The sequence below is a fragment of the Sturnira hondurensis genome, unplaced genomic scaffold (assembly GCF_014824575.4).
Source record: "Sturnira hondurensis isolate 20B ecotype Veracruz unplaced genomic scaffold, ASM1482457v3 Scaffold0021214, whole genome shotgun sequence".
Taxonomy (NCBI): Eukaryota; Metazoa; Chordata; class Mammalia; order Chiroptera; family Phyllostomidae; genus Sturnira; species Sturnira hondurensis.
The window spans coordinates 7,086,304-7,108,555 of record NW_028093845.1 but is presented as its reverse complement, the minus strand read 5'-3'; the positions used below and the strand labels follow the sequence as shown (position 1 = coordinate 7,108,555).

At 40.7% G+C, this 22,252-nt stretch overlaps 1 protein-coding gene across 1 annotated transcript; it reads right to left on the bottom strand.

Annotated features, from left to right (window-relative positions):
• Positions 1 to 409: 409 nt before the first annotated feature.
• Positions 410 to 21,648, bottom strand: ETNPPL (ethanolamine-phosphate phospho-lyase). Its single transcript, XM_037031869.1, has 13 exons — positions 21,425 to 21,648; positions 16,603 to 16,721; positions 16,164 to 16,323; positions 12,046 to 12,120; positions 9,397 to 9,487; positions 8,389 to 8,505; positions 6,476 to 6,558; positions 5,421 to 5,646; positions 4,437 to 4,591; positions 3,726 to 3,815; positions 3,364 to 3,494; positions 2,107 to 2,177; positions 410 to 968 (listed from the first exon to the last, which is right to left on the bottom strand). Exons 1-13 carry the CDS (start codon positions 21,478 to 21,480, stop codon positions 840 to 842), a joined length of 1,503 nt encoding a protein of 500 aa, XP_036887764.1. The 5' UTR covers positions 21,481 to 21,648; the 3' UTR covers positions 410 to 839.
• Between the last annotated feature and the right edge of the window lie 604 nt (positions 21,649 to 22,252).

Sequence of the window (22,252 nt, the reverse complement as noted above, 5' to 3'; positions counted from 1 at the left end):
TCTGGTTAGAAGTGTGTGTGTGTGCACGACAAACTTGATGGTGAGAAGAGGATGTTTGGTTCAAAGTTAATTTCTTACCTGACAGGTAAGCGCCTTGCCAAGGTGACACAGTCTAAGTAGACAAAGCTCAGTCTCCTGCCAACACAGAGTTTTGGCTCCTGCTGCCGTCCGTCTGAGCCACCTCTGCAGAGCGAATCTGGGTGCACCCCTCATGCCCTGACCCCAAGTCCCTGCAGGATCATGGGACTAGGATCATCACCCGGTCCTAGCACCTCGCCAGAGGTCTGGGTTATTCATTCACTTTTTATGTTTGCTGTACGTGGTTTGTTTCCCCACATGACTGCTTTTACCACCCCGACTTTTAATATTCTCTGCAAAAGAAGGATAAACACTTTGCTAGTAAAACATGTTGGGTGCACATTGTCTTTTATTTTATTATAGTCCATAAATGTACACCAAAGGAGTCATTATAGAATTTATGTTTTAAGGCACTAGGTCTCCTAAGTTAAGAAACCTGTTGTACTTTGCTCCCTTATTTCAGGCATTAAAACACGAAAAGTAAAACTTCCAACATAATATTCAACTTAAAGCTTAAATTTAGTAGAATAAATTAAGTACATTCAGAAAGTTCAAGTCTGGAATACCCAGGCTAAAGTCTGAACTAATTATTTTGACATGGTTTGATCATCAGTTGGTTTATTCTTAATACTCATTTGTGCTTTTTTATTGACAAAGCTATATGGAATGCAAATTTTACCTTTAAGGAGTACAGAGAGCTATTAAGAAGACATTTCCTTTCATAACTCAGGATGTTTATCTTGCTTTAAAATACTAATCTCTCATGTCTTGAGCCGCTTACTGAGCAGTGAATGTTTATCCTCGCACAATCCATTCCTCTTTTGCCTGGGATTTGCTTTCTGGTCTGGAGCTTCCTCGCTGAGCAATTCCAAGTGTGCTTCCTTAGGCATCTGCAAGGCAAGGACACAGACTCCAGTGGGCATCCACCTCTGACCTGCCCAGCCTCCCTGGGGGCTGCTGCAGAGGCGGGCAAACACAGCACATGGGAGGACCCATGCCAGCCCTGCACAACACGGCGCTGGCTGTTCCTCCCTAATGCTGTACCTTTCATAGACATTTGAAAAGTGATCTCAGCATAAAATCTGGCACTCCGAGCCAGCACTTCAGAAATGTGTGTTAACTCTGCAAACTCCAAAGTAGGATTTCCCACGGTGAACCCCTTTTATGGAAGCTCCTTTTTAATGCTTGCTCAGTTCTTAGACCCGTGATTCTGCCCTAGCCAGAGAAGCTACTCTCAAACAGCAGATAATCCTTGATTTCTAGAATTGGTTTGTCCTGTTAAGCCAATCATTTGCTCTCATCCCGAGTGCCAGTGTTTTTCAGTGAGGAGAAGGACTTTGCTGACCACGCTGGACGTGCAGGCGGGCTCAAGGCACTGATTGTTCTTTTATGCGGCAAAGTCATAAACAAATTATGCAACGAAGCCTCTCAAGTTTTTTTGCCTTGCTGTGTCCCGACACAGGGAGCTCTCTCTCACAGCCTGGGCAGCTCAGGGGGAGAATGGAAGGGCCCTCTGCTGGAAGCACATCAAATGCAGAAAGTAGGCCACTGGGTGCCTGAAGGTTCCCAGGCTCCGGAGGCCATTCAAAGTTTCGACTTTAGTTCATGTCAGGATCAAGCTCTGGTATTTTGGAGCCATGCTGCTAATGCTTCTGTGGATTTTAAAGAGTGTGGTGTGTGAGAATCTGAGGCAGTGTCAGGTGGTCTTTAGAGCAAACAAGAAGGCATTTAGGTCACATGTAATCGTCTCTCTCTATGACTTGAAGGCCCTCTTTACGGGCCTGAGGGGTTTTTGATGGTTGTGACTGGAATATCCTGTCATAATCTTTGCCTTTGTGTCTTTCAGGTGGCCCTGACACACAGCTTGAAATTTAATGGTGCACTCAAAATTGCAACAATAAGCCATCTCCAGCAAAGGCAGGTTTTATTCTAAAGGTCATTGCAGAATTTTTTGAAATTTGTGATCTTATTTCATAAATTCCTACAGTTTTCATCTTTTCTCCTAAAAATAAAGCGGATGACTCTTACCTTTGTCCTGCATGGTGTGTTCTCAGAGACCGTCACACTCTCAGTTTTGGCTCCAATGGCTTCTTCTAAAACTGCATCAGAGAGGGTGCAATGGAGAAGACGAAACATAAAAACCTCTAAAAACCCTTTTGGTGTTTATAGGAATACCCTTAAGAATAGAGAGCTGAATGCGTTTTTTTTCCAAAGGTGTCACTGTGTAAACTGCTGCTTTTAAGCTTTTATTGCAGTATTTCATCATTACCATTTACAAGGGGCACTCAAGCCTGTGTTACCTATTCCTCACTCACACTATTCAAAAGAAATTCTTCGGCCCATCACTGACAGTGCTTAAGCCCTGAGGTGACTTTTAAGTACTAGTGACGACTTGCCCCAACCTTTACTTTTTCCACTGTCTGGTCCTTCAAGGGACCAGAGGACAGTCAGGTGTGTGAGGAATGCTTGTCAGGTTTGGGTGTCTTTGCAGTGACTTACTACAAATAACTTGGGCTGACTCTCAAGTTCCCAGACATTAATTATCTGTTTTGTATGTTATGCTGATTCCTGGCTTCTCAGCCTTGTCTCAACCCTAAAAGACTGAGAAGAGAGCAGAGAAGTTGAATCTTGAAAACATAACTAAAGCAACAACAAAGATTCTAACACTTGATAGCACTTTATGTTTTTCAATATGGTTTTACACTGTTAGTTTACTTTCTAATATTGATTTATGCTCATGATAAACCTAATTTTATAATATAGGTAAACAAAAGATAAGTTCTTATCACAGGCTATAATTCTGAATGGACAAACAAAAGAGCTCAAAAATTAAATTGTAATAGGTAAAATACCCCAAATCAAATGACTCAGCATATAATAAATAATTGTTAGCCTGTAGACTATAATTTTATTAATGATATTTCACATGATTTCATAGCATAGTGTCAAAATACTATACACTCCAGAATTTGTGGTGCACACAGTTTTTTTAAAGTGAAAATAAATGATAAAAATAAAACTGTGGGCTATTCCAGTAAAAGCTTAGGCTTGGAGTTATGTGAGTGCAAACAGAAAATGTTGATTTAACTAAGAGTCCATAATGTAGTTATTATTTCTCAGCTCTCTTCTCCTGGCTCTAAATACAAAGTTAACATTTATTTCTGCCCTCCTTCACTTCCATCACAAATGACAAGATGCACAGTTGCGTGTGAGCAAGCCAGGGTTGGTGGTGGGGAGCAGACGGTGTAGGGGGCAAGGAGGCATCATAAAAATCTGTGGACAGACCTGTTAGAATCCCATCGAGTTGGTCCACCAAAAACTTAGCGTCTTCTTCAGTGAAACACATAGGTGGTTTTATTTTAAGTACATTTCTGTGAGGCCCATCGGCACTCAGAAGCACTCGCTTTTCTTTCATCCTAATGAGGATGCAGGAAATATGTGAGAATACATGCAAATGATCAGTAAGATTCTTTAAGGATAATGTGAACACAGAGCAGTTTCATATTCCGCACTCAAGAAGCCCACATTTACAAAATGCATGTGTCTTAAACTTCCCCTATTTGGAGAGATGGGAGGAAGTCAAAGAAGCCTTCATGAGGGTGGGCACCCTAGGACCCAGACACCAAACAGGGTGGAAGTGCACTTACTTGTAGATAGCGTGCTGAGCTTCAGCGGTGGCGGGGGTCCTTCTCTGATGGTCCTTCACTAGGTCAATTCCGATAAAAAGGCCAATTCCCCTGAGAAAGGTGAAGAAAGAAAACTTGATACACTTTACTGAACACTGCATTGTCACAGAAAATTAACATGGTCCCTAAACTGAATGTGACTCCCTTTAAGAGTGGTTGTAATTGATTCTCACTAATCCAAGATACCAATCCAAGTGTCCCTAGGTCTTTCTAGTTTTTGAAAAAGTCGGCTTTTGTCATTCAGTATTTTTTTCTCCCCTCACTAAATTGAATAAGCAAAAGGCTTACAACAACCTCTTCAGACTATTTGGTTTCTCAGGACATTAATGATGATAAATGTTATACATATGTGCAATATCAAGTTTTCCTGGATATCATTTTAAAGAATTTTTAATAAATAATTAAAAGTTATTTCAAATTCTTTCTTTTCATCTTTTTTGGTGCCGAAATTATCGCAGCTTTGTTTTTCAAAAGCTTATAAAGGAATACACTCAAGAGTTAACAGTAGTGATGATATCTGGGTTCTGGACTGAGAATGAGTTCTGCTTTTTATATTTCCGGTGTTTTCTAGATTTTGTTTTTTGCACTTTGTTTTCAATGTATCAGGTAAAACATAAGCTATTTTCATTGGGAAGGATGAGTAGCTGCATAACAACATCATGACAAACACACCTGATATCTCCTATCAAAGGGTGCTTAGCTTTCTGCTTATTCAGAAGCTCGATAAGGTAGCTTCCCACTCTCGTGGCATTTCCTTGAAGGTCTTCATTTTCAATCACATCCAGGACAGCCAAACCAACAGCAGAAGATACTGGATTTCCCCCATACTTTATTAAAAGGATAAATGAGAACACATAATTAATTTAGTAGCATTGCTTCATCTATGAGAAATTTGTGTCAAACATAAGCAAGCAATTTCAATAAAACTTTGTCATATACATTAATTTCATAGATTAGAATATAGCATGATTCTATTTACTCATTCCAATTTCTATTCTCCATGCTGTATAAGTAGTGTGAAAGGCCATCAGGAACTTCACTGGTTCATGCCCACAAAAAAGAGACAGTGTGTTGGGAACTAAGGATTTCGGAGTGTGGTTCAGTGGAGAGGGAGGGGTATGGGTTTCTTCCAAATAATGTATGTCCTTAGATTTGAATCTTACCTGTAGCTAAATATCAAATGCTATTATATACATACTGTATACACGATAATATTTTTCCCCAGCTTAACACTTAATACTTTTGAAGGGATAAAACCAAGGAAATAAAATTTCCCAAAGATAAAAATTTAGTATCTCTTTTGTCAACCATATAATATTTATAGCACTGAATCATCTAAACAGAGATGTTTTAGAAATTGAAATATGATAAAAACAAATAATATCTGTTAATGACATATCATGACTAGAATTTAGTAGGGCAGCCACCTATCAGTGGAAAATTAGTAAGAACAGTTGAGAAACGGGAGAGTCATGGAAGGAAAAATACAAGGAGAACAATGTCAGATAGAATGAAGTATGGTTAGATCAAAGTGTGGCTAGGATTCTGCAGTGGTTAGCTGGCAATGTGAGCTTTAATCTTTACTATATGGGCAAGAAATATAAGAGCAAGCATTCTTTTCTCTTCTTAGCATTAAAGCCAGAGACCAAGATATACCGTATTGAAATACTCCATCCCAGAGCTGCTGAAGGCCTCTGCAATTTCTTGGGTTGTAACCACGCATGCCACCGGGTGGCCATTGCCCATGGGTTTTCCCATCGTGACAATGTCTGGAACAAAGTCTTCGCCGTGCATTTGGAAGCTCCAGAAATGTTTCCCAACTCGTCCAAAACCCACCTGAACTTCATCAGCTATAAACACACCTCCTGCTCTGTGTACGTACCTGAAAAACAAAAGGACCGTCTAATGCCTTCATGTCACTGAGAGTCCCCACACCCACCCACAAAGACACAGATTTTTGAGAATTTAAGAAAAAAAATGTTGTTAATTTGAAGCCTGGAGTCTTTGTTAAAAATATTTCAGTGCTCAAAACTCTCAATGACATCTATGTTGTCATTGACTTTGAAATATAACCACATAATTTCCAGATTAGATCTATTACATATTATGTGGGTTTGTGTTAAAATAAGCTCTATGGCAGCATCTTAAGTGGGAAGAGAAAGAAGTGAACAAGAAGCAGTGTTTAGTGGGATTAATTTTGAAATTTTTACTAACTGGTAAGTGTTAGGCCCTGGCCAGTGACAGAAGATGTCGGGCCAGAGGCTGAGGCAGAGTCCTGGAGGGCCCCTGCTAAACCACGTATAAGTTTCTTTATTTGCTGGGTCTTGAGAAGGTGGAGGAATTCTGGGAGTCTTGGGGTGGCAGGCATTCTGAAATGGCTATTTAATAGCTAGTTTGGAAGTTCTTCAATATATTTTTAAAATTTTTAATTTATTTTTAGAAAGAGGGGAAGGGAAGGAGAAAGAGAGGGAGAGAAATATGGATGTGTGATTGCCTCTCACATGCCCCCTACTGGGCACCTGTCCTGCAACCCAGGCATGTGCCCTGACTGGGAATTGAACTGGCCATCCTAAGGTTCACAGCCCGTGCTCTATTCACTGAGCTACATCAGCCAGGGTGGAAGTTCTTCAATATTTTAACAACCAATACAGCCCTACAGAATTGCCATGGTGCCCTCGGTTTCATCAAGGGTGCCCACGTCAGGTACATACTCTGCAACTTTCTGGAAGTAGCCTGTTGGAGGAATTATTTGTCCGCCACAACTCTGCATGGATTCGGCAATAAAGGCAGCAATCTGTACAAGAGAAGATGGGGTCAAAGTCCATTAAGTTCCCCCTCATACTACATAAAAAAGGGGACTTCTCACACAGCAGTTTTTTTTTTTTAGATGACTGGGAAACCACCTGGGCGAAGTGGCAAATAGGCCATTTGATTAAAGAGAAAAGATGTCTATGATGAAAAAGCAAGTGATCAGAAGCATTAGTTTCTGAAATTCTAGGGTGTCAACGAAACCACCACGAGAAACAGAGAAGAGGGTGCTTTCCATCTAGTGACAATTAACTTAAATGCAAGGTTTTCATTAGGACCAACTGGATAAGACCGATGTTTTGATCAGTCTTTATATGAAGATCTAAAAAAGTACCCAGGTTCTGATACAGTACTGCGGTGCTTGTTTCTCAGCTCGGTGCCTGAGCCTGGAATGTGCAGCGACAGAGAGGGAGGACGACTTGAGGCCACACACCCGTCACCGTGCTACGGTTCTAGTGCTTGCCCTGAGCCAGGCTCCCCGCAGCCGAACTGGGCAATTCCCAGTAGGAACTGCAGAGGGAGTGGAGGGAGGAGAGGAATGGAGTAGAAAAGAGATAACACTGAACTGAGCTATAAAGTCAAGAGAACGAAGGTTTTAGTCTAGCCTACTAGTAACTGTATCACCTTAAAGTCCCTTCCTTTAAACGATTTCATTTACCAGTTGTAAAATGAGGTTGCTGGACACAAAAGAGATATTCTTTACAATTCTATGACTTTCTAAGCACATCTAACACACCAAAGCATCCATTTTTATATTTGCTCATTGCTTTCAGCATTGTTAACATGAGAGCATCTATTTAATAACTATTGAATGCTAATATGCTAGAAATATCATCCGAGTCCCTTTTGCAGCCAAAAGACCATATGATCTCAGCAATGAAAAATGTTTTTCCTGGAAGCTGTGCTCACTGTTCAGTAAAGAGGTAAAGGCTACATTTGAAGAGAAAAAGTATTAAGCTTAGGTCATTCTGCATAGGTATAACGTAGGAAGATAAGAAAATCTATGGGTTGGAAAGAAAACGAAGAAACAGAAATGAAAGCAACTCTTCAGTTATTAAAACAAACATATTTGAATGGGAAAAGGCAAAGCCTTCACTTTTATTGTCATTAAATTTTCTTTTTGCCACGTTGATGCCTAAACATGTTGAAAGCCAAAGCATGTGTCAAAACACACTAAAACACCACATTCGTAACCCTCAAGTGGGCTGAGAGTTAACACTAAGCTGAAGACAGTAGGGTAAAGACTTGGAAAACAAAGTGTTTTTTCCTGCTCTGCAGGTTTCGGGTTCTGTCTCAGAGGTCCAGGTCCAGCCTGGAAGAAACATCTTCTGACACGACTTACCCACGTTCTGTGGCTTCAGGAAAGCCGAACCAGTTCCAAGGAGGTGCCAGGGTTCCTGTGTGGGGCCTGGAGTCTTCCCTGGTCCTGATGCTTCAGGGCCACCCTGCCTCTTCCCTTCTTGGCATCAGGTGTTAGCCCCTTGTGCTGCTCTGCATTGGAATAATCTGTCCCTGGCCTATTGCTTTCCCCAATCCTCTCTCCTCTGCCCTTTTCGACCAGAGTCTGCACCCCACGGAGAAGGTCAGAGTTAGGCCGCCAGTTCTGGAATGGGCACAGTGATTGCCCTTCCAGGATAAATAAAATAGGTAGTCTTAGAGGCATGACTATAACAACACACTTTTTGAAATATGAACCAAGTGAAAAATGTAACCAGAGCAGAACAGAAAGGGAAATGAGATCTAGTTTTTTTCCGTCTCTCCAATATATCACAATGATATAAAAGATGTTAAAATGTTTCCAAAACTAAATACAAACCTTCCTTCCACTTTTATGAGCTTCGTCAATAATTTTCTTCACCTCATCTGCATAAGCACTGGCTGGGTCCACATGGTCTTCTCTGTATTTTCCTCTGTAAGTATCTGGAGTTGGTGCCTTAAATATCAAATAATAGAGTCCCTTATGATTTGCTTCTTGGAAAAATAAGCCTTTGAAATTTGGCATTTTCCCACAAAAGTATATTAGAAAGGTGATCGTGTGGATTTAAGTGACTCTAGGTTCTCTTGTTCTTCCTCCATAACATTTCTGAATTCCAATGAGTACCTGAAATCTTTTCATTGCGAATGGGTGCTAATGCTCCTGGACCCTTGTAAGTCAAGACAGCATCCCTACATTCACATAGGGACCAAGTTCAAATGAACAAGTGTGATTATATTATCTGCAAATGTCAATGAGTGGAAACTGTATTAACTGTTCTAGACTGAAAATAAACTAACATTTACCAATTTTATAACAAATTCTAATTATTCAGAAAACTCCAGTGCCTTACCACAGATTCCAGATTTTAAAATTTGGAAGAAGGTATTGATGATTCTCTTAAGAAAGTCAACCAATCCTTGCTTAACCCAAATCAGTGTTCCTGTTTCAACAACTTAACTGGTTTATTTTGTTTATTTTACTTAATAAATCTATATAATAATTTAGCATGGAGTAATTTAAAGACAATCATACACACTTAATTCAACTTTGAATTTCAAGCTGATATAATTGGTAGAAAAAGTAATTAAAGACCAAGGGGCGAGAACAGCAAACAGCTGTGAATAACGGCGATCACTACCACTGTACTGATTTGCTCGCTGTGTTACTCATCAGTGAATTTGAACCACATCCTGTCATTAAGTAGCTTTTTGACGTTAGCAAGTCACATACTGCTCTAGATCTTAGTTTCTTTTTCATGGTTTCATTTCAATGAAGAGATTGGAGTGGATTATCACCAGGCATGCTTGCAATACTAACATTCTGACTTTGGGATTCTAAAATACTTACCACATGCACAAATTCTTTCTTGACATCTGTGCCCTGTCCATATTTATAGGGACTGATCTCAATTAGAGATGATAGATGACCATGGTAAGCACTGAAAAGAAAAAAGTCAGTAAACAACATTGCTCAAAGAAAGATGTGTTTCTAGCAAGCACAAAATAGTGTTGCATATCATTCGAGGAGTATCTGAATATTGGGGCCAGATTTAACAGTGTGGGAATCTAATTTTCCATAACAGGACTGGCCATTTAAGTTGTTCAGTTCTTATTCATGAAATAAAACATAAGGAAATCAAATATGATCCCCATAAAAAATTTTTAAGCAGAAAGAACCTAATTTCTTTAAATTATATCTGCTAACTTAGGTTGTCTAAATGTAAAAAATAGTATTTTCTATAGCTTCATGAAAAGTGTCTTTGATAGTTATATTCTGGTGAATTTTAAAAATAACTTTCTATCATATAATGGGCTGTGTTTCTGTTTGGGATGGTTTCCAAAGGATATCCAGTTACATATTTCAGTCAAACAAAAGTTGGTAATGAACAGAAAGTATCTTTAAGAACTAAGATTGATAAGTAACTGAGCAGCTATGAAGTTCCTTTCAAGTAAAATACAGGTGGCTCTCCTATGCCCTTTTCTGTTTCTTGACCAGAGATATAATTGAGAGGTCTGGAAAAGAAATTGTAAAAGGCCCATGAATATATAAAGCAAGGAGGAAGCACTTTTTAAAAATCATAGGTTAAACCATGCTGCAGAGCCAGAGTAATACAATTAGTGTGGCATTGGAGAAAGACCAAAGAGATGACTGTGACAGGTGACCTCAGAGATACATCCATACATAAATGGTAACACAGGGGACGACACAGCTGCATTCAATATGAGGAGTAATTATATAGGTAGAAGAAAATAAAGAATATCTTTGCAATCTGGGGGTTGGGGAAGAGATATTAACAAAACTTAGAAAATACAAACTATAAGATGAAAATTTTATCTATTTAATTTGATTAAAAAACATTTCTGTTGAAGAATACCAATTACAAAGTTAAAAGACATGTAATAGATAGGAAAAACATATTTGAAATGTCTCACACTTAAAGAGATTAATTCCCCAAATGGTGGTTTTCAATTCTGCCTGTATATTAGGATCACTTGGGAAAATTTTAAACATATACTATTTCCTAGGATCCACCTCTAGAGATTCTTTCTTGGGTCTGGCATGGGGCCTGGCACTAGTATAAAAAAATTCCTCAGATAATTCTAAACCACAGTCCTCTGAAGGTTGAAATCCTCTGATCTAGATTATATAAACAACTGCAAACCAACAAGAAAAGGGTGGAATCCCGGTTTTAAAAATGGGCAAAAAAATATGAACAGTCATTTTTAGGAGAAAAATCACAGATGTGAAAAAAGTATAAGAAGAGATACACTCATAATTAGAAGATTGCAAATTAAAACAGTATTGGTATCATTTTATACCTATTAGACTGGCAGAAACTAGAAAAGAATTAGAAAGAAAGACACTATTAGGTTTTGGAGAGGACATGGAAAAATGGGAAATTTCATGCACGGTGTAGTAAGTGTTGTAACCATTCTGGAGGTGGATCTGGCAGTATTTAGTCAAATTAGCAATGTTTGCAGTACCCTATGGCCTAGCAAGGCTGTTTCTGGGTGTTTATCCCTAAGGAATTCTCAGAAAGGTCTATAATGGACATGTGCAAGGATGCTCATGGCAGCGCTGTTTGTGGTAGCTGGGGGTAAAGGGCAGTCACAGCATCCATCACTGGTGGGAACAATATGCAGTAGCCCCAGCTGTGCTGTTCCCTGTGGCAGCCACTGCCCACGAGCAGCTAATGAGTGCGTGAAATGTGGCAAGTCTGAAGTGAGATGTGCTGTAAGTGTAAGATACCCATTGGATCTTAAAGACAATATACACACACGCACACACAAACAGAGCAAGAGAGAGAAAACGCCCAATATCTTTTATAAGGATTACATGTTGAAATGATATTTGGGATAGGATGGCTACTAGAAAACTGTAAATTCCCTGTGTGGCTCAAATTATATTTCTATCTGACAGCACTGAATTAGAAGAACAGACGTACACCCATCAACATAGAATCCTGAAACTGTGCTGAGGGAAAAAAGTCGGAAACAGAAAGAGGTCTATAGCAATATTTTAAAAATTAAAACAAATGCACATAAAGTAATATACATTAAAAAATAAAAGATATGCAAGAGACACATTATAATAATTGTCTATAAGTGGGAAGAATGGGAATAAAAGAGAACCAAAAAATCTACTGTGGTAGCCACTTGCCCTCAAGATGCCCATGTCCTAATCCTCGAATTTAAGACTATGTGACATGGCAAAGGGGACTCTGCCGATGTGGCTGAATTAAGTAAAGCCCTGATTCATGCAAAGCCCGTGAGGCCATAACCACAATACCCAACAGAGCTTCCCCTGTTTCAGGGACTTGGCAGGAATTAAGTATTCCGCAGGCCTAACCTGGCCTTATATCCTGATGCAAGTCAAAATCCCTGTGCCACACATCCCCCTCCTCCACGTGTGTGCATGGTATTAGCACGGAGAGAGTCAAGATGATTTTGTCTCTGAAGGAGGATCTTGCTTAGAAATCTTGTGTCCAAGACTTACTGGTCTAGAGTGATCACATCTTGGTGGCCCCTGAACTGTCGAGCCAGGCGTAAGGCTAAGTCATTGGCTTCAGATCTATAAGATAGCATAGAGGGAACAATGTAACATAAATTCTTTTAAAATATTTCAAAATGTTCACTAAAAAGCATATTTTAATTACAGATTCTACCTGAGGGGCATATGTTCCAAGACTCCCAATGGGTGTGTGGAACTGTGGATATCCATTTTTTTCCTGTACATACATACCTATGATAGTTTAATTTATAAATTAGGCACAGTAAGAGACTAACAACAATAGCTAATAGTCAAATAGAACCATTATAAACAATACACTGTAATGAAAGTTATGTGAATGTGATCTCTCTCTCTCCAATTACCTTGCTGCACCATACCTACCTTTTCACCCAAAGGAAGCACTTTTCAACCCCCCTTTGGCATAGCTGACCTGTGCACACCACTGCTCTCTGTGCTTTGGCGCAATGAGTCAGTAAAGTCAGTGTCACTTGAACGTAAGCACTGTGACACCCTGGGTGATCTGCCAGTCAGTCTGATCACTGAGAAGGCTACTAAGTGACTGATGGGTGGGGAGCATATACAGTGTGGATACACGGGGCAAAGGCTTGGTTCACATCCCAGGGGGACCAGAGCCAGGTGGAGCAAGATTTCCTCCTGCTACTCAGAATGGTCCATGATTTAAAAAGTACAAATTGTTTATTTCTGGAACTTTCTGATTGCAATTGGTCAGGTAACCAAAATGTCAGGTAACCAAAATGGCAGAAAGAGAAATCTAGAATAAGGGATGGCGGGGCACTGTATCCAGAAATGTATTAAGAAGTTGAACTTCTCTCCTTTACCTTCAATCTTGCTCACCCAACATTCTCACTTCATCCTTCTAATACAAGTTCCCCAGATGTCTTCAGTAAAGATGAGATACACAGAAGAAACAATACAAGGGAAGGATATGCTGCTCGTCTCAAACTTTAGCAGAGTTCAGCCACATCAGTAGGTGCCTGACTTTGCAGACACTGAGAAGCCTGCTCTGAGCCTGACCGCCCTGGGAGGAGCAGGGGTACAAGGGCCTGTCAACTTGGCTGCTGCACTGTGTTGACTGGCACACTGTTTGTTTCTCATCTATAAAATGAAGATCAGAACTTTTCTATCTGGTTCTTAGAGCCCAACTCTACTACTTGTGTGGCTGATAGCGTTTGCGTCCCTGTTCGGGCGCCAGATGTGGTGGACCTGGCCCAGCAGAGTCTGCCTGTTGTGGCTGACGGCGAGAATGAATGCACAGGCAACAATCCTGTGGAGAAAAGGGGAACGGCACGGGCTGCTCTCTCAAGGGGAGCATGCCTACGGGTGCCTCGGCCACTCCCTCAAGACGAGAGAGCTGTGACCCTTTCCTAGACAGGCTTTTATTGTTTTCCTGGGGTCTTACATCAGAGGAAGATTTATTATCTATTACATAGAATATTACTGTCTACATTTTAGGTACAATCAAGAAAATGAAAATAACGTGCAGAGGGAAATGTCGATAAGCTGATTAGCTCTGTCCTTGGGAGAACTCACACAGGCTTTGGAAATTACTTTGAAGACAGACAATACACATTGGTTGTTTTAGACCAGGGTGATGGAGTTTTAGCAAGAGCAAGCCGTAACAATCTGTATGCATTTTCTAGGCCTGATTCCCACAGGAAAACTCGGTTTGAAGGTCTGGCTCCTGCCCACCACTTCGCTTCTGTAGGTTTTCCATACAGAGCTGAGTCACATTTGCTAGACTAAAACAAACTGAGTCCCCTACAACTTGGACACAGAGGAAGAAAATAATCTTTTGTGGAATGTTTTCTATTTGCTAGACATTATGATGAGTATTTGGATTGCATTTATTCTCATAACTATTCAAACAGGCAAGTATTGCTGTCTCCTTTTTATGAATGAGGAAACAACCTCAAAGAAGGTGAGTGACCAGAATAAGTTCTTATGGTTAATAAGAGGTAGAATCAGGTTTCAGATTGAAGGCTATTTAACTTCAAATTATTCTTTGTACTATCCCAGGCTCTATCATCTCCAGTCTTTGGGGACAGCCTTCTTTGAGAATGGTGTTCTTTGGGGCTAATCCCTCTCTGACAGTACAGGATTCTTTATCAGCAAGAGGCAAATATTATAATGTTTAATTTATTGAAAGCAAGAATGTTTATAACAAAATATCTTAATTCTTTACAAAAAAAGATCTTTGAGTTAAAAATTTTCTTTTAAAATATCTCATTGAAAAAATAAAATCTCATTGAAAAGAGAAAAGTAAATTACAGAATCATATAATTAAACATTTACAGAATTTCTAATAGCTAATTTTAAACATATATACACACATATCATTTTAAAATATGATTTTATGCTGAATATATAGGCTTCCTCCCAATATAACATTGTATTGTGAGCATTTCACATGTTATTAGACATATATTTTTTTCCATACAGTGAAAATTTATTTCACAATAAAAAGAACTGAAGTGCTTATGCATGCTAAAACATGGATGCACCTTGAAAACATTACACGAAGTAAAAGAAGCCGGTCACACAAGAACATATATCATATGGTCCTAGTTACACGAAATACCTGTAACAAGCAAATGCACAGACACAGAAAGTTGATTGGTGGTTCCAGGAGCTAGAGAGAGGGGCAAGGGGAAATGACTGCTAACGTGGGTACAGGATTCCTTTCTGGGGTGATGAAAATGTTCTACTGTGGTAGATGGGAAATGGTTGACTGTGGTTAATGCTTGCACATATACTAAAATCTACTGAGTTCTATACTTTAAATGGATGAATCATATGGTATGTAAATTACGTCTCCGTAAAGCTATTCTTTGAAAAAAAGTTCACTTGGATCGTATTCAAAAAGCAGCTGTGATCCATTCAGGCCAGCTCAATTAATGGAGGTTTAACATACAGAGCAATATGGAAAGAAATATGGCACTTGGATAGACAGAACCTTAGACAATCTGGCCTTGTGGAGGCTGGGACCAGATCCTAAGCTACTCTGGAGGCCTCAGAGCTGCCGTTTGAATACTCACTCTTAGCCTCTCTTTTCACTCTTTCAGATTCAACTTCTGGTGCCCACCAAGGCATGTATTTTCAAAGCATACTTTTTTTTAATCTTCACCTGGGGACATTGTTTTCCCCATTGGTTTTAAAGAGGGGTTGGGGAAGAGAAAGAGAGAAAGAGATAGAGAGAAAAGATTATATATATATATATATATATATATATATATATATGTTCTTATGGCTATATATATATATATATAGAGAGAGAGAGAGAGAGAGAAACATTGATGTGGGAGAAAAACATCAATTGGCTCTCTTCTCCAATGCTCTCTGACTGAGGAGCAAATCTGCAACTTACCTGGGTATGTGCCCCAACTGGGAATCGAACCCATGACCTTTCCGTCTATGGAACAACACTCCAACCAACTGACACACACTGGCCAGGGCTCAAAAAAATACTTTTTAAATGTCTGCACAATATTCCATAGAATGGATATATAATCATTTGAATTTACAGAATTTAAAAGTTGGAATGTTATATACTTAATTTATTCCTTCCTTCTTTGTGTTTGTGTAATGGAAATATGTTCAAATTAATCAAAAATCTTACAAAAGTTATAGCTTGTTTAATGGACTTCTTTTTGCTTGCTAAATTTCATTCAAGGTTATGGATACTTTAGCTACTTACTCTAGTGCTGGAAGAGGTGAGTGTCATTTGACTAGTTAGGTTTTCTCACAGGAACACAAGACGTCAAAAGCCTTTTGGGATACTTACTTAAGGGGATGGCTTCCCCATCTTTCACCAGGGAAACCAAGGTAATAAAAAGTTGAGTGGCTGTGCTCAAAAGCCTTGGACCATGCTGTCTGGTATCCTGTCTACAACAGGCTCATGGACTAAAGCACAGGAACCAGACTGGTCAGGTCCCCAGTGTATAGTCACCTGGTAAATGGCAACAATGTCAGGAAGCCTTTTCAGACATCTATGCTCCGCCACAAATCAAAACTAAAAGGTATGTCTGAGAGACTTAACAAAGAAATTGCTGGCAATAGGATGTGTGGAAGTCCTAGAAACATACCCTGAATTGGTAAAGTAACAAACAGAGAGTTTCTCCGGCAAGGTTGCGGAAAGGCGCTTGGCGTATTCCACGATGTTGTCGTGAAGGAATCGAGAGTTTGTATTGAGCACTTCCATCTGCTTCAGGGCAGCTCTGACCACTTCTGGGTGACAGTGTCCCACTGAAATTTAGGAGACAGAAGCCACAGAAATAAATTACAATACTAAACGCCTGGCAAATGAGGGGGATTCTGAAGCAAGAAAACTAAAGTTGATCTCCTTTCTGTCCCATATTTTGCTGCAACTTTTCTCTTCTAGAGCTACCGGTCTTGTTCAGCAAAGGAACGGCAGCCTCTGCGATTCCTGCACAAATATGAATGGTGCTAGGTCTGTCTTACTCCACAAAGGCACATCCCTGTGCCTTAACCCCTCAAGGCACAACAAGAAGACCAGACGGTTACCATGGGCGACGTTATTAATGCAGTCCAGGTACCGTTCTCCTTTTTCGTCAAACAGGTACTGCCGCTGGGCACGCACTATTTTAAGGGGATCCGCAGCGAAGAAGACTTTGCAGGAGGGCCTAGAAATAATGAAAGGAAACACTCTGGTCTACTAGGGATGCTCAGTGTTTTTCCTTCTGGGTTGAGGCCGCTGTAAGGGGGAAATTACAATTATATAAAGGAAAGGGAAAACACCACCTGAGTGACACATTTGAAAAAAAAATCATATCAGCCTGGAAACTTGCATCTTAACCTCCCATTTGTGACACTGCTCACATTTCTTATTTTTGTTATATTAAATTTGCCGTGATTTGACAACACTATGTAGAAGCACATGAATCGACTCTGACAGATCTAATTACATGAACCAATAACTAATTTTCCTTTGGAAAAATTTTCTACCAGGAAAGAAAAGGAAACTATTTTTTTGAGGCTTACTATGTGTCAAGAACTGATAGATATTACAAATATTATCTCACTTAATTTTCCCAACTCTCCCAACAATTGTATGAAATAGGAGTTATTATCATTCTTATTTTTATAGGTGAGAGAACTGAGGCACAGAAAAATTAAGGAACTTGTTCAGGTTGTACAGCCAGTAAGAAATTTGAAAGTAGACTGCCTTATGCCATAGCCCAAGACTGTGCCTGCTTGCTTTCTCTCTTTCTCCTTCTAATTAATAAGGAATCAAAAACCAATGAAGGCTAAATACAAATAACTTAGTGTTAAATACGATGAAGGAGATTTTATGGGAGATCATTTCCATGTCTTTGAGGGGTGCTTGTTCTGTATCCAGTGGATTTTCCATTCTTTTAAAAAATATATATTTTATTGCCCTGGCTGGTGTAGCTCAGTGGATTGAGCAAGCGCCTGTGAAGCAAAGGGTTGCTGGTTCAATTCCCAGTCAGGGCACATGCCTGGGTTGCAGGCCAGGTCCCCAGTAGGGGACACATGAGAGGCAACCACACATTGATGTTTCTCTCCCACTCTTTCTCCTTCCCGTCCCCTCTCTCTAAAAATAAATAAATAAAACCTTTAAAATATATATATATATATATATGTTTTATTGATTATGCTATTACAGTTCTCCCAATTTTTCCTTTTGCCCCCCTCCACTTAGTACCCCTATTTCCTCCAGCAATCCCCCCTGCTTAGTTTATATCCATGGGTCATGCATATAAGTTCTTTAGCTACTCCATTTCCTATACTATTCTTTTTTTTTAAAGATTTTATTTATTTATCTTTAGAGGGGAAGGGAAGGAGGAAGAGAGAGAAATATCAATGTATGGTTGCCTCTCATGAGTACCCCGCTGGGAACTGGCTGCAACCCAGGCATGTGCCCTGACTGGGAATCGAACTGCGATCATCTGGCCCACGCTCAATCCACTGAGCTACACCAGCCAGGTCCTATACTATTCTTAATGCCCCCTGTCTATTTTGTACCTACCAATTTTTGCTTCTTAATCTCTGCGCCTTACTCCCCTCTTCCCCTCTTTCCCTTCCCAACTGATAACCCTCCAAATGATCTCTACACCTATGATTCTGCTCCTGTTCTGCTTCATTGCTTAGTTTGTTATTTGGGTTCAATTACTGATAGTTGTGAATTTATTGCCATTTTAACGTTCATCATTTTGATCTTCTTTTTCTTGTATAACTCCCTTTAGCATTTCATATAATAACGGCTTGGTGATGATGAACTTCTTTAGTTTTACCTTGTCTGGGAAGCACTTTATCTGCCCTTCCATTCTAAATGATAGCTTTGCTGGATAGAGTAATCTAGGCTGTAGGTCCTTGTTTTTCATCATTTCGAATTTTTTTTGTCAGCTCCTTCTAGCCTGCAAAGTTTCTTTTGAGAAATCAGCTGATTTGGATTTTGGTACATTTAAAGATGTCCCAGAAGTTCCTAAGCCAATCCTCATTTAAAATTTTTTTTTCTTCCTGCTGTTCTGATTGAATGCTTTTTTCTTCCTTATGTTCCAAATAATTGATTTGATTCTCAGGTTCATCCCCTCCACTGTGGGTTCCCTGTAGATTTTCTTTATTTCACATAATGCAACCTTCATTTCTGCCTGGGTCTTTTTTATGCTGTTGAAGTATCCTGTGAGTTCCTAGAGCATCGGGATAACCAGTGCTTTGAACTGTGCATCTGATAGGTTGCTTATCTCCATTTCATTTAGTTCTGTTTCTGGAGTTTTGTTCTATTCTTTTATTTGGGCCATATTCCTTTGTCTCCTCATTTTGGCAGCCTCCCTGTGTTTGTTTCTGTGCATTAGATAGAGTTCCATTGACTCGCTCTCTTAGCACACATGTTAAATTGTGTGGGGTGGAAAGTAGGTAATCACCAGGGCGGGACAACCCATGTCACAGCTCTGTTGCTCCACATGAGGGAGGGCTCACAGATGAGACAATGCCACTCCCTGGCCTCTGGAGTTTGCCCAGGAGGAAGCTGTCTCCCCACTAGCACTTTACTTTCTCCCCACACGCCACTGATGCTTTTCCAACTATTGCCCTGGTGGCAAATCCCAGACGGTGTGGGCCTGTGTGAGTCTTAAATCTGTTGTGGGCCCTTTAAGAGGACACAGTTTCCTCTGCTGCCCCAGCCCCTACTGGTTTTTACAGCCAGAAGTTATGGGACTTAGTTTCTGATGCTGGGACCCTGGCCTGGGTGGTCTGAACTAGGGCTGGGATCTCTCTCTCCCAAGGTACCCCCCCATTATTTATTCACCTCATGTGAGTGTGGGACCGCCTATTCCCAGCTCTGCCCCTCCTATCCATCTGTATAAATGGATTCTTTAAATCCTTGCTTGTCGGACTTCCACACAGCTTGGTTTCCTGACAATTCTGGGTGAAATTTATTTTGTAGTCTAGTTGCATATTTTTTGCTATAGTTGTGTGTGGAGACAAGGCATGTTTACCTACACCTCCATCTTGACCTGAAGTCCTGGATTTTTCCAGTCTTAAATAATAAAATCCAATCATTCTTCTAACCCTTTAATCTGCTCTTTTGAGCAAAATAAAGTCATCTGTATTTTTGATTATTTAAATGAATGTCTGGAATATAAATATTAGCAATATAGAAACAAAATCAGGTTTCTGATCTTGGCTCTATGGACATTTAGAAACTAAAAAATGAATACATTATTTTTATTTCTGTGACTTTGCATACAAAAGAAAATGCCACAAGCATTAGAGGAAGTTTAGAGGGTTAGATACTTATATATTAAATTGGTATACAACTGTTTATAAAGTAGTTTGATTATTGTGGCTTGGTAATCTGAAATTTAAAACTGCCTAAGATTAATCCTCATCCGTAAAAGTGAAACTAATATCTAATGTGAATTTCTTACTGGTTCATACTCAGCTGTTAGTTTATACCTAAGAGTTAAAATCCAAATAAACCTTTGTTACGGATGTGTGCTGAAAACTGCAGACATCACCTTGCCTGGTTACAATGTACTTTCCACCTTGCCCCTCAGACTTTGGGTAAAACTCTTTTTCCAGTCAGTCCATGGCTACCTTCCTCCCTTCACAGAATCTGTTCTGCTCCTGTCAGAAATCATTAGGTTTTCACCAGAACCTAACTACGTAGGACTGAAAACTAACAGAAAAAGGGAAAGGATTTGAAAGGATTTGGAGATGGGCAATGAGGAATCTGTTTTGACCACGCAACAGGGCTGAGAAAGCTCTAACCAACCTCCTAAACCCTTACGAAACCTCCTGGCGTGGCTTTCTGGAGCCTCAGTAGGACAAACTGCCTAGCACTTCTCCGAAGGGAATCCCCATTCTTTTCTTTCTTGCGTCCCCCAGGCCTCTCTCACGTGCGTGCCGTCTGCAGCACTTGCTAGTTACGTATAAATACTGCAGATCCTTGATTTTATAAGGAGGGACAAGGGGTCCAGAATGGCCACAATCATCCTCCATTTTTACTTAAAGAAAAATCACACTTATTAATCTCATTTGCTCCCTCCTGTGAAGCAGAGTTGTTATTCCTACTTTCACAGAAAAGGAAATTAATTTGACAAAGGTCACACAGGTAACATGACACCCTGCTAGGATTAGGGCCCAGGTCTGACCAAGTTCAGTCCTGTATGCTCACCAGTATATCACCAAGTCATTTACAGCACAGACAAAAATGTGGACTGGAGAGAACACTGCATTTTAAAATTTAAGTAACGGGCATGGCTTGGGAGACCCCACTGTGGGTAAGTATCATCTTAACCCTTAGGACGGTGGCTTCGACGTTTTTTTCTACTGGCTAGTTTAACCCTTTACCTCTGAACCAAGCATGCAATAAGAAAAAGTTCGCTTTAAACAAAAGATGTCAGAATTTGTTTTTATAACCATCACCAAACACATTTCTGAGTTCCTAGTTTTGAAAACCTAGGTTTGGTGGGAGTTGCCGCGAGGTACCCTTCTTTCTCTCAGCGCCCATCCCTGGAATAAGTGTTTGCTGGGGCCTTTAACCTTCACGGGTCAACTTTCCCAACCTGCCCGCAGCTTCACTTCTCCAGGGACTAGAACCCGAACTGAACTTGGACAGTGAAAGTTTCCCCTGCAGCAAGGAGTGCCCGTGCGCGCTGCCGGAGCGGGTGTCGGGGCTGAGGGCGGCACGCGCGCGCGCAGGTGCTTGGGGCGGCGGGTTGCGCTCCGCTGGCAGCCGCCTTGCGAAAGCTTGGGGAGCTGTTCCTGCCTTTGCCGCTGCCTGCGGTGTTTCAGCTCTCAGTCCCCTGCACTCGTTATTTCTCCCTCTCTGCACCGTTCCTCCGGGCTGGGGAGGCCTTACCCGATGTGCTTCCTCCTCAACGCCAGAGTGTCCTGCTTGCTATACAGCTCGCACATGGTGGCGGGGTGGCCCGGAGCTCCCAGGGGTCCCCGTCTCCTGTCTGCGTGCTTCCTCTCGAACTGCCTTAGTGGCAGGCCTTGACTCCTTTTACTTCGCGTTGGGTCTCCTTCTTCTGATCTTCGGGGAGGTAAACTGTGGCATCAACTAGCTAGGGTCATATCCCTTTTAAGTCTTGCCCTGCCTTTACCCTCCCTGAAGCCCCACCCTCCTCCGCCTGGTGCTTGCTTGGCAAGTCACTGGACTTGCCACTCATTCGCCACCCACCCCGCCCCCGCCCCTGGCTAACTGGCTCCTGCTCCTACCCAGCTGATGCTCACTCTCCCCACCCCCATCCCTGTTATTTCTTCTGACTTGCCTTTTATTTTCCTAACTTTGCCTTCACCTTTCTTCCTCCTCTGCCTGGGAATTCCCTCCTCCCCTTTTTCCTTTTCTTTCTTTCTTTCTTGTGTGTGTGTGTGTGTGTGTGTGTGTGTGTGTGTATCTGATTATTTTCTTGTAAACATGCAAAGATAGGCCCTCCCTGGATATATCAAGACTGAACAGTTGTCTCCATACTCACACTGAGAGTGTTCCAATACCATAATCCAAGAAAAGTAACAGATCGCATGCCCGAAGGAAAAATGACGACTCAGCCTGGTAGTTGTTGGGAGTGATAATGCATAGGGTTTCAAACACCATCATCCAATAACTGTACCTCTACTTTCTCTAGTACTATACAGATTACAGAACATTCACCTTATTTGCCTGGTTCAGTTGGAGAAACAACCC

What these genes read in the sequence shown, in the direction of transcription:
- ETNPPL (XM_037031869.1), bottom strand. Translation starts at nt 21,480, where the DNA reads ATGTGCGAGCTGTATAGCAAGCAGGACACTCTGGCGTTGAGGAGGAAG. An exon ending in CTCATAAAAGTGGAAGGAAG is followed by an intron (nt 6,559 to 8,388) that starts GTTTGTATTTAG and finishes TCTCTTGTACAG; the next exon opens with ATTGCTGCCTTTATTGCCGA. An exon ending in GGATGGAGTATTTCAATACG is followed by an intron (nt 4,592 to 5,420) that starts GTATATCTTGGT and finishes CTTTTAATAAAG; the next exon opens with TATGGGGGAAATCCAGTATC.